This window comes from Diadema antillarum, unplaced genomic scaffold (genome assembly GCF_040938485.1).
Source record: "Diadema antillarum isolate AM-2024a unplaced genomic scaffold, OU_Dant_1.0 scf00000170, whole genome shotgun sequence".
Classification (NCBI taxonomy): Eukaryota; Metazoa; Echinodermata; class Echinoidea; order Diadematoida; family Diadematidae; genus Diadema; species Diadema antillarum.
The window spans coordinates 3,482,210-3,501,844 of NW_027271059.1; the positions used below are offsets into that span (position 1 = coordinate 3,482,210).

At 38.6% G+C, this 19,635-nt stretch overlaps 1 protein-coding gene across 1 annotated transcript in view; it reads right to left on the bottom strand.

The window, feature by feature from the left end:
* Positions 1-1,244: 1,244 nt before the first annotated feature.
* LOC139722740 (uncharacterized) overlaps positions 1,245-19,635 on the bottom strand; it is a 28,049-nt gene continuing 9,658 nt past the window's right edge. The window contains exons 3-5 of the mRNA XM_071634024.1: positions 6,977-7,174; positions 3,164-3,390; positions 1,245-2,675 (exon numbers count right to left, since the gene is read on the bottom strand). Coding sequence (XP_071490125.1) covers positions 2,637-2,675; positions 3,164-3,390; positions 6,977-7,174 — 464 coding nt within the window. The 3' untranslated portion in view covers positions 1,245-2,636. The remainder of the gene's footprint in view (positions 2,676-3,163; positions 3,391-6,976; positions 7,175-19,635) is intronic.

The window sequence follows — 19,635 nt, forward strand, 5'->3', positions numbered from 1 at the left end:
CAAAGAAAACATTTAGATCTATGTGACACCACGTGTGAAAGAATTATCCAATTACTCCAATCCTGGTCAATTACATAGAAGACTCCATTTATTGTAATAAAGAATGAAAAGCTGCAACAGACTTATTTTTCACACAGATAGGCTTTCATGCACTTTCACAAACATTATGATAGGCAACCGAGAAAACAAACTTGAGGGAACGATAAATGAGTCTATACATGTATGTTATTCTGCTTACCATGCCTTCCTAATGAATCCATCAATTCGAAACTCTAACACTCTAAAAAATATTTAGATGGATACCATTGTACACTTTCAGGACTTACCGGAAAATCAACCCAGTAGAGTCTTTGTGAGATAGAGATAAGGGGTAATAGCTTCATTTGTGCATAGGTGTGTAGTTTACCTTTGCTTGTCACTTTTCGTTTTGACAGTTTTCATTATTTGTACTGCAATCCTGTTGTCTAATAGTTTTATAACTTTTTATAACACGTATGTTGACATGTGATTTTCCCTGCGAATAATTCCAAGTAAGCGTAATAAATGATCCCAATATTGTTGATACCAATAGATGAAGAAAAAATAATAATTGCCAAATAAAAAAGAGAGCCATTATGCATATGCCCTTGGCCATGAATAAAGGAATACGCCCTTTCAATACAGCAAAGAATGCCGTGAGCACAGGAACAACATTCAAATAATGTACACCAAATTAAAAACAACAGTGACCTGCAAACGGAAATTGTCTACGGATGAAAACGATGTATCTTTTTGTTTGCATATCACCAAAGAAGGTTTATAAATTTGCTGAGGATAATTCCAATACATTTACAAGCAAGAACAAACAACAAAAGTCAGCAAAACACTTACAGCATACATGTTTTTTCAAACATTTCTTCACCTCACCAGAATAAATACAATTGATACCTATCAAAAGCATGAGGTGGAGTACCCCTCTCCTATTTTTCCTCTCAATTTCTCCTTCTTCCCCTTTCCTTCTGTAATCTTACACATACTAAACATGTACGATACATGTGTGTGTGTGCGTGTGTGTGTAACTTGTGTAATGTTTATGGATGCAGGTGTCTATAGTTATATCTACTGAACGTCCCATTCAACTTTAGATCAACTGCTTATGACGATCCACTCATAAATGTATGTGACATATAGAAACAATTCCGCCGTGTACAAACCAGTTACATGCATAATATATATATATATATATATATATATATATATATATATATATAATGTACGTTATGCAGTTTTTGAACAATCAAATAAAATCAAATCAAAGAACAGAAAATCAATGTTTGAAAATAATAATGAACAGGTTAGCAAAACGACTTCCTCCCCATACACGAATACTAAAAAAAAAAAAAAAATCACCCAATCAAACTGCAAGCTGGTGATATCCTATTTAATGAAGGACGTGGACGGGCATGTTTTACCGGCTGATAATGACCTTAACTACGATATCACATGTGCAAGTGGATTCCTTTGTATTCAATCTCAAAGTACGTGCTGTTTGCAGTTCTACGCTGATTTATGTAAAGTAATGTTTTATGAGTATTCATGTTGATAATTAATGTTTTCACCCTGACGATTTCATGAATATAAATAATACGTGAGTAAAGTTTGAGGAAAATCTGATCATCCGTTCAAATGTTAACAAGTTTTACAATTGTGGTATCTATAACAGTTCATGACGGCACAGTAGCAGAAAGATGTGTACAAAAATAAGATAATTCCTTCCCCCCCCCCCCCGACACACACACAAAGAAGAAAATCTCATGAAAAATATGCATTCCTTCCCTTGTTACTGGCATAAATACGTTGAGTGTAATATTATACAACTTGCCTTCTGAAAGAGGTACGTCAAGTAAGATTTCTTTCATGATGCTAGAAATGTGAAAATATGTCGAACTCTTTTTTACATGCTTTTTTATATCGTTGCCCTATACTGCAGCACCAGTCTTTTTGTCTCCTTGCTGGTGGTTGGTTAGCGAAACTTTATAAATTCATAGTTTTTGTGCCGTTTGTAAATATTATTTATAGAACTGAACGGAATGTCACTGTAAATAGATGTGAATTAATAAATAAATACATTAAGTTAGTAATTGCTGAATGAATGAATGAATAAATAGATAAATATTTGTTTATTTTCAGGTCCCTGCTCAATGATCCCCACACAAGACCATATTCTAGGAATCATCGTTTAAGATGGTTTTAGAACCTCTTCTTATTTGCACATTTTACTGGGACGATGAAAGGCTTTCTACCATTCATTTAAAAGATGTGAAAGTTTCAATTTGTTTCTTACGGTTGGATGCGATTTTAGAGATATAACATCTACCGAGTTACTTGTCGGATCTTTATGATATCAATTGTTTTTATCATATCCAACAAGAACAGAAAACATCTAACAAAACAAAATAAGAATCTGTATACAGCATTACATTGACCAGGACCAGATTTTAACGATCAGGTGAATATTTAATTGATCACTTTGAGTCTTGGTGCACGTTTATTATCGAAGGGGAGACGCTTGTCGTTATTTAAAGGTAGCTCACACTGAACGCCTCTTCAAACTACAAAGCTCTCTCGATCAGGTTTTCTTCATACACGGCCTTCCGTTACAGCTCTCCCAGTGTCTTAGATTGTCTCGAACTTCCCTGAAGACACAGATGTAGAAACACCGAAACATAGAATCAATAAAACAATGACACTCACATCGCAAAATCACGACAGAGTAGACAGAAGACAAATTTTACATAAGAGTGAGTACCATTCATTTTAGAGAAAGTACTGTAATGTCTTGCCCAACAATTAGAATAAACAATGAAAAGCGACCCTGTTGGAAGGATACCTTTGAGAGAGGGCTTGATAGGTTCACTTGTTCACTTTAAAATTACATTTTAATGCACTCATCAATTACTGTAGGCCATGTAGAACAACAGCAACAACAACAAAGAGAAACTTCATGAAAACCATTGTGAAGGAATATCCAGACTACATAAACGTTAAAAAAAAATGATGTACTTATTATCGGTTATTTCCCTGCATTTACTTCAAGGGTGTAGATAAAATACCAACATCAACAAAAAAGTTGTAAAGATGACATATATGGAAAACAGTTTGTGCGAACAGGTATATTCGTTACCTTCACTGGGTTACAGCACTTCATCGTCTTGGGAGATTCGTTGCATTTGGCAGAGTCGCAGACGCAGTAACCCATTTCCGCGCTATCAGCCAGTGCCTCTAGACCACGTGGCAGATAGTTGAGCACATCCTTACGCATATCCCGGGACTCCCAATATTTGCAGTTGAGTTCGTCCGCTGTTTCCAGACTACAGTCGTGCAGCTTCATGTGCATAGTTACATCCCCATCTGTATAGCATACATATAAAACAGGTTACAAGAATGGGTCAACTCTTTTCTAGTCTAACCCTGCAAACTTATTGAAACCTTCTATTCTTTCAGTACTTTCTTCGGGTAATAAAACTAAAGTAAAAATCGAAGGTTTTAACTGCAACCTAATATGAATTAAAGATCTCGCGTGTCATACAGCCCATGAGTTCGACACTACCCAAATAAAGCCCATGAGCTCGACACCACGCAAAAGAAAAAGTGCTCACGGGACCGACAATTCGCAAACAAAGGCCCCGATCGATACCAATGTTACGAGAAAGAAACGGGGTCCAGGAGACCCACAGGCAGTGTAAGGATAAACAGCTTCACCTATATGTCAACAAGTATACACCTGTACAGGGTGTTGCATTGATGACATAAAAAGGGAAAACAACATACTGCCTGGTGCACCTTCATCGCACTATCGAGCTTGAGGTTGGAAGTAATTGAACAGGGTCATCTATAAATCGACAATTAAGTATTTTTAGAGGCTTGGTATAAAGGGCAGTTTTGTCACCCTATCAGGAGCGACGTTGTTGATGTTTTGTTTTCCATGATAACATTGTACTCTTCATGGACCCCCCCCCCCAGCAAAAACAAACAAACAAACAAACAAACAAACAAAAAACAAACAGAACGCTGGCTTCATCGTGGTAATACGCTTTCCCCGTTTCTAGCTAGAAAAGGATGTAAGATTTTTCCAGTTTCTCTTTAGCTCTACAAGTTAAGTATTTAGATATCCTATCCGACTGCTTAGACGTTGTGGAGAACCAATTTGTCTCTTTAACTGTTGTTACGACGAAATCCCACTGCGAATAATCACAAGGAGGAATCATTAAACCAATGTTCAAGAGGTTCATTGACAATGATATTCTGTGTATGGATCCGTCAATCAAGACGATTACTGGACAATTACATACATTTCAACAAGATCATAAAGTCATTTACACGGGTGTGTCAGTCCAAAGTAAAATCATCATGTCCGTGTAATCCCTTGAAATGTCCAAGGATATTGTTCGATGTACAGATGGGTGGTCCTTGAATGATCACTCTGACGTAAATCATTGGGCGCAAGTTACGGTAGTCCGAGATATAAATCAGAGGTATAAATCGAAAGCGACACGTGCAGAATCAAGCCGTTATGACGACCCCTTCCAGTCGATGCGTAAATGATAATCCAGCAAAATAAAAATGTCTAGCTAGGAATCCAGCCCGTCACAGCTTCCATGTAGCAATTATTGTCCATTGACATGAGAATGGAGTTAGTCACCAATGTAGAAGAATCAATTCTCCATCGGTAGTATGTGTCCAAGGCAATATGTCTCCAAGGCCTTATCTCCGCGACACAGGACTGACTGTAATAAGTCTCTTCAGAGCTAAAAGTGACGTAACTCTCCAGAGCAGAGGTGTTGGGTACTCTGTCTGCTTCAGACTTTCTGAGGCATATATAGATCGATTCACCCATCTTGAGTGTTCTGTAATTTGCTCCAACCTGGGGTTACATATTTGTACATACTTGTGACTTCAAGAGCCTTCCAGAACCCTACCCTGACTTCCTGTCTACCTGAAAAGCCAAATCACATTGGGCTACAAGGACAGAGTGTATATTGCATGACATCATACCAAATATTGCAACCAATCATGTTTGGCTACAAGTACAGTGTCTGTTTTGCATCACTCAGCAAAATATATCGGCAAGTCCTAGAACATTCAAGATTCGGTGGGCTACAATGTATTTCTTTTCATATGAGTGTACTGTAGCTATAAAAAAAAATAATAATTAAAACTTCTCCTCTAATCTGATCAACCTGTAAACATGCACACATTGAAACAACCATACAATGCATAATATATATACCCGAATGTACATTCATGATTAATTACGGATATCTAATTGATTGAAACGTTTTATCTTTCAGCGATGCATCCTCGATTCGTGGTTTGTGTTTTTGATAATGTTCTCCTTAAACAGGAACCAAAAATGAGGAACATAAAGCATTCATGGATGTATCTTCTTTTTCTACATCATTTTTCCTAAATACCTTGATGGACAATTACGTTGTTTGCTGAATTCATACTAAGTCAATACCTTCGCTGATGATCCCCCCCCCCCCAGATCATAAAAACTGGTGCGCGCTGCGATATTGACCATTCTGTGAAATATTTCGTTGTTACCTTCATTTCCATTTCAAGATTTTTACCTTTTATTAGACAAACCAAAGGACGCACAAAACCGAAGGAATCAACAAGCAGTGACAAGTATTTACAGGCTTTGCTGTAGTTGCTTCCGTCATTTTATATATGGTGCTGTTCTTCTTTCCGTAGTGTCGGTCTCGTGGGCCTTCTTTGCCTATACACTGTTGGTCAAGTGAACCTTTATTGCGTAGTGTCGTGTCTCGTGGACTTTAATTTGCGTAGAGTCGGTCTCGTGAGCTTTTTTTTTTTTTTTTTGCGTAGCGTCGAACTCATGGGCTCTATGACTCTTCAGCCGTATAACTCGTTGGCTGTATTACTCGTGTGTGTCGGTCTCGTGGGATGACCCCTACACCAAATACATATTATAAACTACATATTGCTCAATCAGTTAGCCAAATTAAACATCATTATACATTTATGTTGTTTTAGGAGGTGGATGAAACTGACTAAAGTCGAAATGAATTGTACAAATCAAGCATAGCCGAGACTGACAGACAAACAAGATACACCACGGGTACATTCTAATGAGCCACTATGGATTTTATATATCCACTTTTGTCTCACATTTACACTGTATATTCGCATTGACGCGAACACGGACATCCAACTTTGAAAAGCCTAAATAATGCCACATTCAATCAAATAGACTTGAAATAATATCAGTTCAGTTCAATTCAGTTCAGTTTTATTTTCTGCATTTCAAAATCAATACAAATCAACAAATCAACAAAACACTTACATAGTCATTTACACAACTAATATTCGTAACGTTTGGATCTTACATACATTTTCTTTTTTTCAAGAACGTATATCATGAAAATATGATGACAATATGATGAAAATACTCTCGATGAAATTCGAAATCGATTCACAAAAAAATAAATATATAAAAAATGTTTGCTTTATGGACCCTCAAATTTGCGACGATAAACTTAAAATACTCAAAAGGGTGTGGAATATTTCCAAAGTTATATCGTACTCAATGTGCGGAATTTAGTATTCTGGCGCAAGCTTTGGCATTAGGGAGCATTTTCATGTTGAAAGTATAGAACATTAAATGATATATTATTCAACAAATCTTCATTGCTAAATTTTACATTGTAGTATATTTGTCACTTTCTTCATAAAACCTTTCCCAAGCAGAGAAAGAAAACTATTAGCTTCGTCGACCTAACAGAGGTGACAAAGGACACAGTCTAACAAACATAAAACACTTAATTTTTACAGAGATTACTTGCTTGGCATTGTGTGATTTATCTGGGAAGCCTAAAAAATGTTTTACAAGTGGTAACTAAAAAGAAAAACCCGGCTCAAACTGACTAGATGCATTTGCCTCTTGACAAAGTAAACAAAACAAAAACCGACTTACCCATTGGATAAGATAGCGTCATGTTTATGTCATGCAAGGCACATGCTGGTTTCCATTCATCCGTGTCACATTCCTTTGTAACAAGACGTCTCCCGTTCTGAGGGAACATCATGTTAATAATATCTTTGAATTCCTCAGGAAAGCCTGGTTCATAGCTCATCGTAATGTCGGACCCACTCCAGCAGGTTATGGCTTCACCTGTGACAGTATAGAAAGCAGGACTGGTGTCAATATGAAAAAAAAAAAAAAAGAATAGCAAGACCTTTCTTCGTTTGGTTGTGATTCTTATTTCTGTATTTTCTTTTCATATTACATTTTTATCGTAAACGACAGCATACGAAGAGATGGGAAGCAATTAAGTGCACAACCATAAAAGGCAAAGCTTGACTTGATTGCATTGCTAACGGATTAATGACAAATTGTATATTCTTTCCAATGTTAACAGTGTGTGCATGTGTGGGTGTGTGTACATGTAAGTGTCTGTAATTGTGTGCCCATGCACGGGAACGTCGTGCAGGCACATGCTGGGATATGTGGACTTAATAGACAGAAACTTTAAGTTCTTTGAGTCTTTAACAGCTTGTAATTGAATTGAATTCCCCACTACGGTGTTACCACCGTCCAGTTGTGGCAAAACAGAAAAGGATTTGTTTTTTCTTTGTTTTTTTCTTTTATTAGGGGGGTGCTGTCTCAGTCCTCGAAATTGGTGTTTTGCATAATAGTTCCTCACACAAGACGGGAAATCCCGTTATAGTGGATGGCGCAAGAGACTTTTTGGTTCAAATTATTCAGCATGCACCAAAATCCAATATGGGCACCATATAGGATTAAAGGTCACTTTGTAAAAAATAAGAGAAATTACATTCATGAATAGTACAAAGTCAATTATAGAAGTTTTCTGGCTCAAGTAGTGTTTTCAATATCGTCTGAAGTCAACTTTTTCTTATAAGTGTGTAGTGGCTCGATTAGCCGCTCATTATTTTGTGTGTCGCAGCCCTGTGTTTTGGCTAGTTTAATTTGTCACTGTTTATTATAAATGTCAGTAAGATTTCCCCAGCCTAACATAGCTAGTGGAAATTTCCATGCATGTAGCTCCTTGACCTTCCAATCTGGTTCAGACCGGTTCACTGTCATGTCGTGTCGCAATAATGTAGCACACGTTACGTAGATTTAATATTCATGATATAGTGTTAATCCAATCACTGTAGATTTTAGTGCGTATTAAGTGCGTAATTAGTATTATTAACGCTACTTTTGACCAATCGCGACCTCTATTCGCGCGTCACCCATCGCACGTGCGAGATGTCACACGATCCTTCGCATCATCGAAACACTCCCGCTTCAACCGCCGTTGAGGAACGACCTCCGGACCTGTCCTGCGGTAGAGTCACCCTTCACCTTTTTCGTTTGATAGAACTGTGTTTTATAGGCCCGCTGGCTGTTTAAAGTTTCTACCCGGCCGCCGTCCTCTCTGCGCACCGTACCAGAGATTCGGGGATGGAGCTTCGCAGTTGTGTTGCCTCCGACACAGAACTTTCATTATTCGTCCTCCGACACGTTTCATTGATATTGTCGTCGTGTGACCGCACACCAGATATCGCTCCCGCCATGGACGACCCGCTGTCCGGCTGAGCACCACCATTTATGTCTACCATCGTTCCAGGCGACTCACCGTCCTGTCGAACTGTTTTTTTTTTAGCCTCCTGCCGACGCCCGACTCACCGCGCTGGTAGAGAGCTGCCATTCCATCTCAACCTCCGTTGGCTCTTCAGCCCCGTACGACGGAGTGTCGCATCAAGTCTCCGAACGATCTCCGCATCGAGCTCTTCATCGCATCGCGTCCGCTCAGCTCCGCAGGATCCCGTTCGTCGAGCCCCTTTTTCTGTCACCTTTTCAGTTCTTCATTTTGGTCTCCTGCTACAGCGATTCGCTCACCTTAACCAGTCGGCACGTTTAAATCGCTCAGTTAAATGGACCGTGGACTGTGGACTCTCACCGCCATACACTTGTTTTTATCTGGACTTCATGTACGCTGACTTTCATTTAGTTGGTATGTCCTCATTTTTATATTGATTGTGTATTGTACTCAGTAGCGCTACATTCTTGTTACATGTCGTACGTGTGAACTCCCACATTTCTTGATTTTGAGTGTCTTACGATGTCAAATTACACTCTCCTGACTTGTGCAATATTTTGCTTTGAACATACCTACCAGATTTATATTTTATAATAATAAAAACAGAAAAGGGAATACTTGACTTATTTCAATCATTTGTGTGAACTGCTCTCCAGGTGGATCATAAAGTTAAAAAAGGGAGATTGGTTGAGCACGCCTTTTGTTTGTGTGATTGAAGCTGTAATGTTATGTTAACCTTTTGATTTTTCACTAAGTTACAACACGAACTCCATTACATAAAACCCTTAATCTTATAATCAATTTTTCCCACAAGTGTTTAGCAAAAAAGCTGCTGAAAACTGTTTATCCAATATGTGGCAAGCCAATTGAGTAAAATGGATTCAATAGGGGCCTGAGCTTTCGATCCTAGCAGAATCTTCGTCAGAAGCAGAATGACCACATCTTGCCTCTGATGAAGATTCTGCTAGGATCGGAAGCTCAGACCCTTTTGACCGTATTTTTCTTAAAAGGTAACCCTATAGGTCATTTGGCGGTCAAAGCATTGTATTTGTAACAGGTAATTTATAAGTGGTTTGCCATGGCCAACATAGAAGGTATGAGAGCCTAATTCTTGTTTATAGAATTGCAGTTGCTGAGGGCTGAGAAAATGAAGATATATGGTCAAGGGCATCCTCTGGCAATTAAAAACATAGAATGGTCACAATCAGTAACAAATTCATTTTTAGTTGCTTTCTGGGTCAAAGAGTTCGATTTTGAAGTTGTTGTTATGGTCTGAAGTCAACTTCTCCTTAAAAGTATACTACCCTAAAAGTTATTTGGGGTTCAAACTCGCAAACAAAATCTAACTGGACTAGGCATTGCTTCTAGAGGACCAATGATGCTCAGGCAATGCAATCTTAATCAGTTCATGTCAATATGGCAAAGACTAAAGAATTTTATGAAGATCGCCGATTGTGCATTGTACTTGCTCACAATGATGGGATGGGTTGTAGAGCCATATCCAAGCATTTCACAGTGCCTATTGCAACGGCAAAAAGCAATGTAAAGAAACACTAGAAGTTCCAAACTCTAAAGACCGATGGGAAGAGCGATCGGAAGCCCAAGATCTTCCCTTGTCTTGCTCAAAAAGTACGACATGAAGTCCTGTACAACCCTCGGAGTATACACCATCTTAGGCTGTCCGGGACAACCTTGGCAAAATTATTGTCACGGTGTCAGGTCAGTCAATCCAACGTTTATTCCGCATTAAAATAGTAATAATAATGATAATCAATGGATAAGAGCCAGTAGGCCCTTATATATCTTTACCAAAAAAAGAAGAAGAAAGAAATCATAACCAAGGACATTTTTGGGGGAATGCTATAGAATTTGTTTTTGTTTTTGTTTTTCAGAACAGGCATGATATTTTTTCTTATGCCACATTATCTTTATTGTATCTATTGTTTTATACCTTTGTCACATAAAAACAAAGGAAATAAAAAGAAAAACTTTCCAAGACCATAATTACTTCATATTTTGCTCCTTCAACAAATTTCAGCCAGGACACATCCATTTCATACAATGTAATGCTATTAAATGAAATGGGAACAGAAAAAAAGGTGCAAATCTAACTGACATTGTTGTCAGTTTATGGTTGCCATGGCAACAAGCAACAAATAATATAGCTAAATTATATACAACAATGTTTGCAATAAGATTTTAGGAAAATTCATCAAATTTGGTTGAAATCGGATAAAGGGCGAAGGAGTGGCAAAGGAAAATCTGGTAGGGGCACAATGTACCCCCCCCCCCTTTGGGCTTTATAGGGTTAAAGGACCAACACCTACTATCACCTGTGCTACCTCTTGGTTCTTTTAGCAACCTCATTGTGTACAATATTGCCATATTGTAGCTCTTTTTTGATAAATAGTTTTACATTACATAATCATGTATCCATTATATAAAGTTATATTCGATATGTTTTTAGATCGTTAAGACAGTTATAGTCCAGGAGCCAGCGGGGGTCAGCCTGGCTGAAAAGGTTACCAATTTTTATGTGTATAGCAATTTAGTACATATGCCCCTGAGTATTTTTCCAGCTAGGCTAGCCTAGCTGAAAAAGTAACCTAATGAAACCCACTGGAACTTGTTCGTTACACTTACAGGATAAATGAATGACCATTGCCAGACGTTTTAAGTGGTGGGGAGTAGCCGCCAGACGCCCTTAAAGACCAAACTTTTTCCAGCTAGGCTTGCCTATAGCTGAACAAGTAACCTAGTGAAACCCACTGGAACTTGTTCTTTACACTTACAGGATATATGCATGACCGTTGCCAGACGTTTTAAGTGGTGGTGGTGGGGGGGGGGGGGGGGGGTAGCCGCCAGACGCCCTCAAAGACCCAATTTTACCAGCTAGACTAGCCCAGTGCCGTATATTAAGAGAGTCTGGCCAACTCGGTTTTTGGCTTACGTGTTTTGAAGCCTGTGATTGGTCAAAAGCTGGTCCCGTGATCTACAGGCGCCATGTCGTTACTGAAGTGCGCTCATACGCAATGCCCATTGTTAACTGCCCCTTATTTGGCTTGGTTATTTTTGTTACGTCTGAGCGTACACGCTAATCCTGTGACGCGTAATACGCGCGGTAACGACATGGCGTCCAAATTAGCAGTTGGCCAGACTCTCTTAATATACGGCACTGGACTAGCCTATAGCTGGAAAAATAACATCCTTAAACCCACTGGAACTTGTTCTTTTGATACACTCAAAGGATAATTGAATGATTGTTGCCAGACAATAGCCGCCAGACGCCCCAAAGACCAAACTCTTACCAGCTAGGCTAGCCTAGCTGAAAATTAAAGTAACCCCATGAAACCCACTGGAACTTGTTCTTACACTTACAGAATAAATGCATGACCGTTGCCAGACGCTTTAAGTGGTGGGGCGTAGCCCCCAGACGCTCTCAAAGACCCAATTTTACCAGCTATAAGGTTCACATATTTCAGAAATGATAGCAGTGTAATTCCATAACAATACCGCTTGCTTGCGAGTTCACCTGTCTATAATCTATGCATGCCTTATTCTTTTGTTCTGCTTCCTTGAGCCCCAACTCATGCATTCTTATGGTGACTCTCCCATGTCACCATCCTTGTTCATTGCAATTTGTTCTATCTTTTGAAAATATTTTTATTCTTCATCCCAATTATCACAAATTCTGAAACTCTGTCTTCAGTATAACTAATTCATAGTTGTACAAATGTAAAACTCTGAGAATCACCCGGAGGTCTCCTTTAATGGGGGAGTTTCTTGAGCGCACAGGGAAACATGCTTTGAAATATCAATAGGGCAAGTGTTGAGACGAAATACTGCAGAAATATGAGAATATACAGTGCTGTGGTTTTGGTAGAAGAAATAGGGTATTTGTATTTGTCCTCAGTGATAACCAAAAAAAAAAAAAAAAACTTATTTGGAAAGAATAATAGACAGCAAAAAAGAATTGCCCAATCAAACATGTCGGGATTTTTCTCAAACATCAGTGTTCTCATTTTCTTTGCCGTGTAAAAAAAAAAAAAAAAAAAAAAAAAAAAAAAAAAACAGAAAACAGGGCCGGGTACAGTATCCGGATGGAAATTGGTGGGATGGGCGTAAACCCGCGGGTATTATAACATACGTGAAAAAAACAAACAAAAACTACTTTAGATACACTTGGTTTGCGGTTCACCATGTATGTATAGTCCTTAGAAGGACTGTTGAAATGACAGGAGAAAGATAGAAAGAAAGGTTGGATGAGAGGTGAGAAATTGAGTAAGAGTATTCTTTCTGGAGTGAGTGTAGTCCTGAAAAGGACTGTGAACCAAGGAAGTATAGAAGAGTTAGAAGAGACTCAACGTTTCGGACAGTTGACTGTCCGTCCTCAGGAGTACTACTTTCTTTCTGTGCCCTGAGGAGAAATATTCATCATTTGTATTTTGGAAATGTTGAAAATCACAACTTTTGATGAAATTGTGTCCTACAGTATCTCTTCTTGAAGGCTTTTTTATAATTAAGTTTCTTTCCTCTAAAAAGGGGAAGTAAAGCTCAACACCTTTGGCCTATGACTTTTTAGGTACCGTATCACCTTACGGTTGAGGATATGGGTAAAGAAAAATTATTAACGTAATAAAACTTCTAGGAACATGCTTCACATGACCTCACCGTTTTCTTCTCTTAAGAAAGAAACGAAATCTGAAAATTGTTCAAGAGTTTTTTTGAACATATTACATTGCAAAAGCAGAAAAATTCAGTGTTTTTAGGAAACATAACTCATAACAACAAGGAATTCCTGTCGTGTCTAGTATTGCACGTTTTTGGTTTGGAGGGTTTTGGATGCTCATATTTCAAGATAAGTTTATGCTCCGGCACTTCAATGAACTTAAATGTAAAGTAATGATCAACCTCTCTGGCCAATAAACTCAACATTTGCTGTTCTTCAGTAAAGCATATGACAGAAACATATGAGAAACATGTCTAAAATTCATATGAATAAGCTCATAGCAACAACAAAAATATGTTATCTATAAACTAATACTGCATGTACTTAGTTTCGAGGGATTAAGATTCGACATGTTATGACAAAAGCCCCTACGTGGCTACCAGCAATTAAACATCCTTCAACTTCTTTAGCAAATGAGCTCATGTGTATCATCTTCTTGTTGAGAAGACGAAGATGAGTAATGATAAAATAACCAAACTATCAACTTTCCTTAACATATGTTTTACATGTAATAATTTTTGCCTTCTCGTAAGGAAATTGAAAAAAAAAACAGGACACCTGAAATTGTTCAAAATCGCTTCTTGCATGATAACGATGAAAGCAAAGGAAACTTAGTGTTTGTAACCACTATGACACGTGTCTACAGATCTGTCATGCTCGTAAGAAACGTAACTCACAGGAATATAATTTTATACAGTAAGTACTTGGTTTGGAGGACTTTTAGATGCCAACTTTTCAAGAATAATACTCCAGCACTGACATTAACTGATGAAAAAAAAAAGAATGCTCAGCTTCTTTATCCAATTAGCTCATAGGTAATTCCTTGTAATTGAAAAAACGAGTACACATAAAAATATAGACTTCCCGTAACATGTATCACAGGTCATGATCTCCACATTTGCTCCTCTTAACTTAAAAGAAATAAATATATATCAATTTTTTAATGACCTTTAAACAATATGAAGAAAAAAATTCTGTGTCTGCAAAGGCTCGACACGTGTCTGATACTGGGTCACGCTCATATTATTAAATGTAGCTCACAGGAACAAGGAATTCACGTGTGTATAAAATAATACTGCAGAGAGGGTACAAAGTTAAACCCTTTATTGAGGGTGCGAAAATGTTCCCTTGGGTACATCTTTCCACCCACACTAAGTGGTGCTAGATTGCACCTCTTCTTGAGGGTGCATCTTTCCACCCACACTAAGTGGTGCTAAGTTGCACCTTTCTTGAGGGTGCGATCTTGCACCCTTTACCTTTCGGCGCACCTTTGCACCCCGTGTAGCCTTTACATCTTGGTGCAACTTTACATTCTTTCGTAAGGGTGCAAAGAAACACCCAAAGTTCCAAGATTGTGCCTTGTTTTGAGGGTGCAATCTTGGAACTTTAGGTGCTGCTTTGTACCCGCAAGAAAGGATGAAAGTTACACACTCGGGAGCAACTTTGCCCCCTTGAAAAAGGCGCAACCTCGTACCTTAATAGGTGCAACTTTATACCCGAAGGATGCAAGAATGTACCCTCTCTTGAGGGTGCAATCTTGTGCCTTATTGGTATGATGTTGCACCTATGTGGTGCTTATTTGCTCCATGACTGCTGCAAAATTGCTCTTTTAAAGGAGCAAGTCAGTGTCACTGCCTGCTCCTTTATAGGGGCAATATTGCCCATCATCTCAAGGTGCAACTTAGCATCACATAATCGGGTACGAATTAGTTCCTTAACTAATACTCTAAACCTTGAAAGGTGCGAACTGATATAAGCCTATTTGCTCAGTATATAACTTACGTTGTTGGATTAGTGTAAAGGGCCGTTCACACTGGAGCGGTTTTGCGGCAGCGGCAGCGGCGTGCCGCAAAAATCCCTCGCGTGTTGTTCATGTACAACCGTTCACACTGGAGCGGTAGCGGTGACTTTTCAGAGCGGCAACCGCAAGCGGTTTTCTCGAATCGCTCCGCTGAGCGATTTTTCTAGTCTGCCGCTGCGGCGAGGTTGCTATTGACCAATCATAATTGAGTACAGTTCGTGACGTTATTATGTGGGTGGGGTCATAAACTTTAGCTTGAAAAAGAGTCTCGCGAAGGTGCAACACGTCGGTCGAAGAGCGGAACGAAGACGTCCAGAAAAGACAACTTTTGTACAATAAACTCAATTATGTTCACAAAAACACTCCTGAGGAAAATATTGAATTGGAGACCATTGGTGATGAAATCGGGCTAAATGATAAGTTGCTCCTTTGATTTTCTCAAGGTTTTGCCATTTGTTTCGACCCTTGACAGCGGTCACTCTCTTGCAGAGGCTACATTGCAGATTGTAATTTCCACGTATTTTGCCATAGACGCAGACTCGCCAGCGAAAGAAAGCAGTCTATCAATATCACAGTCCCATATACGCCTATCTATGTCTGATAGTATTCTGCCGTGGTACTGAAGCCTTGAAGTCTAGAGTAGATCTAGAACTACTAGCCGTCCAGTAGGAGCACTCCTACTATCCGACTAGTCCCACACCTACTAATGACCAGTAACGTATGAGTCCATGTCCCTCCCACCATGACCTATGAATCAAAGTTGAGTGTTGCTCTACCAGGGCTGATCAACGTACATACCATCAAGATCAAGATCAAGATGGGAAGGGCTTCTCATATGATAAATGGACCACAATATGGTCGATTGTATACCGGTAGGCAGGCGGTAGGGCCTGGCTGTAACATCCTCATAAAAAAAGAAAAAAAAGAAAAAAAAAAAGGTTACGTAGGCCGCAAGCGTATACAACATATTAAACGTTACAATATGCTTCTTAGTCTCTCCCTAAATAAATTAGTAGACTAGTCTAGACACTCTAACTTACTAGAGTCTAACGTGAGATATATTTGATATAGAGTATTTTTGAATTATTTCTAATAAAATTAAAATAATGTAGGCCCTGCCTAGGGTAATTTTTTTTTTTTAATTAGAAAGTAATTCATTTGTAAAAATTTGACGTTAATTAGAGCTAATACGGGGAAAAATGGTCAATAGATGGCAAATAAATTCAAATAAAAACAACAACAGAAACACCTAGCCTCTAGGCCTGATACTCTGATAGTACTGTTATTGTTAACGTTAGACATAGTTCTAGACTCTAGTCCAAAGACTTTAGACTAGAGTCTAGAACTATGTCTATAAACGTTAACAAAGTTTCTAGACCTAATGTGCATTTAGGCCCTAAAAAAGGTATGTTCTGGGTATTGACTCTGCCTCTATACAGGCCTAGATCTAGGTCACGTACCCATGTACTACGTAGGTGTTTTTGTACTGCCATACTGCCACTGCAGTGGTATAAATGCATACACATAACCACAACTTTGTCCATTGGCATTGGTATGACAAAGACAATCTAGATTCTACTTGAATTTACTTGCGTTCAGTCTCGCATCATCAGACAGGCAGTGAAGTAGGACTGATTTGTCTGCTTAGAAAGTGAATCAAATCCTCTCAGGCTGAGTCTGACCAAGTTAAGGGTAATGTTTTAAAATCATTTTAACTGTAACTGTACTGTAGCTGGTAAGCATGCGTGTGCATTATCTTGTCTTTCCTTTCCAAAGATGCCCACATTTCCCACAATCAATAGACTTGGACGGTTTCTTCAATGTGTGGTAAGGGTATACCAGCTATCGGCAGGGTACATCGACACCCTGCGTATCATGGCTGTTTGCGTATAGAACAAAAAGGTACGCGTGGGATTAAGTGCCATTTTATAGCTATGAAAACAGTAACAAAGAATCGAAAATCAAGCCAACAAAACAAACTAAACACGTTTCAATTACACATCCACACAGTAACAACGCATGACTATGAAATTCACATGTATTACCTATGGAGGGAAGGGGTGCAGATCGTGAGGTACCCTTTTTCAGCCACGCAAAGAAAATGCATCGCACGCACTAAAATTGCATAATTTTACAACAGAGATTCGGAATCAACAGAACGGTCACAAGATTTGAAACTGCAGTATTTACAGCTTATTTGAGGAAAAACTTTGGTGAATTTGTTTTATACTTTTGGAATAAACGAGCTGCAAATTCATAGGGTGCCGATAGGTGGTACCCTCATTCATACAGTTTAAATGCCAGTGATGCAGTGGTTGGTTAATTGCTGACCGTTGACATATTGTATCAAGGGTTGAAGCAGCCACTACTTCTTCTGGGAGGCTGTGCCAGTCCTTTGTGTTCCTCGGTAGGAAAGATGACCCTCTGTATTGTGTTCTGCACGTAATTCAGTGCGTTAATTCATGTTGGTAGCAATACCAAATGTATATTTTCATGAATAGTTTCATTGATATACAAACTTTTAGTAGCACTTACACTGTACTGCAAAATGAGCAATTTAAGAGCAAAAATCAGATATCAAAAGTTCAGGCAATCAATTCCTGCATGTGGTGTTGGTTATTTATGGGAGTGAAGGGCTAAGGTGCTTTTTAAAAGAGACCTGTTTATATTACATTTTCTTTGTGCTGAGTAAAAAGTTCCCCCTATTCATGTAAGGAAATAACGTTATAATGCATTGTACATGTATGTATAACACATCATTTGTATAACACCTCACTTGTATGAATATTATTTACCCTCAGGTAAACAGTGATTGAATCTGCTTCCCTCCTATTCAGCGAATGCGGAAAGACCATGCAGAGGAGGCTTCATCCCTGACCAGGCTTTGATGCAAGCTCACTCACTGACTGGAAAGCTGTGAGTTTCAGCTTTCAGGATTTACTTAAAGTGCATTATTCAAAAGATTGACATTCTAGGTACATTTTTACCATGGTAAACCATTGTTCAGAACTTGACCTTATTCCTGTGGGAGGAAAAAAACAACAACTTTATTTTGGAAGTGATGGTACATGTATTGTACCGTACCTGATAATTCTAATGACAACACAGGTACATTATTTTGTATGTCACCTAGAACTAAAGAACTAACTTAACTTTTCTGTGAAGGCACATCTTTTAATCTTTACCCTGCCCCTTCATTCAAGGAAATGTACATGTATGTAGATTCTTCTCTTTCTAAATATAATGTATATGGCAACATCCCATACATTTGACAGGTATGACAATATGCAACGTGGACCAATCAATCATTTTAATAGTGTACATTTAGTGTACCATAGGTGCCTAGGTCTAGTAATTGGCCCATACCAATTTAATCAGTTTTGGAGGACATGAAAATGCAAGTCAAATATAACTTTGAATGTAAAATTGTCTGTCACTTTTACTTTATTTTTTTTTTTTTTGGGGGGGGGTGGTCCGAAAAAAATTTTGACTTAAGACAAAGTTACACTTCTTTGCAAAGATAGTTCTGGTTAGTAATTAAGCTAGACATGGAAAAAAAACAAACAAACAAACAAATAGCACCATGAAGGCCAGAATTGTGTGAATTGTTCTGTTGTGATCTGTAGCTTTCTTACAGGCCTGTACTACCTCCCCATTCCCTTCTGAAATAATTTTGCCCCCCTGTTTCCAGATATCATGTTTGACTCACTCCTGCATGTGCATAGTAGATCTTCAGCTTTAAAGAATGACCTTCTGATCTTGGTCACTCTTGCTCCGAGTTTGCTGGAGTTGCTAGTAAATATATGATACAAACTTACTGGAAATACCATGTGTATAAAGGTATAAGAAAATAGTGCACATCATGTCTTCAAAATTTTTACACTGTTTCCATAATATGCCTGCCTTTTTCATTCTTCCAGGAAGGACTGTTTTAACTACTCATATGTGGTCGACACAGAACATCCGCAGTCACAGCCCTTCATTCTTCTTATTGGAGAAAGCAAATTATACCCTCTTCAGGTACATGTATCTGCAGTTGTGGAGCACAGGGCACAGTCCTCAAGGCATTGTGGGTGCAGCTGATCTTGTCTTCAAGTTGGTCTTTGTTCTAAATCGCAACTACTGGCCACATTGCATGGCGGTGAGACCATTTTAAAAGGGACTCCTGTACAAACAAGGAGGATTTGAAACTTTGGCATCCATCCCTTATTTTCTAAATTTGCCGAGTCAACCATAATGCTACCATTTATTTATCATCTCCACCCTTCCCGTATCAAGTCTGCATAATAAAACAGCATTTGCTTGAGAAGTACATACAATGTTATAGGGAAATAGGTACTGACCCATTAATTGTGATCTCCTCATAAACAGTGACCATGTTATTTCACAAGCCATTTGCCATTTGGATATTGTTGTATTTTGACTATACACCTGTACCATGTATGAATGATAAGGTACCTTTATATTGATATTATTAGTGGTCAATGCTTCTT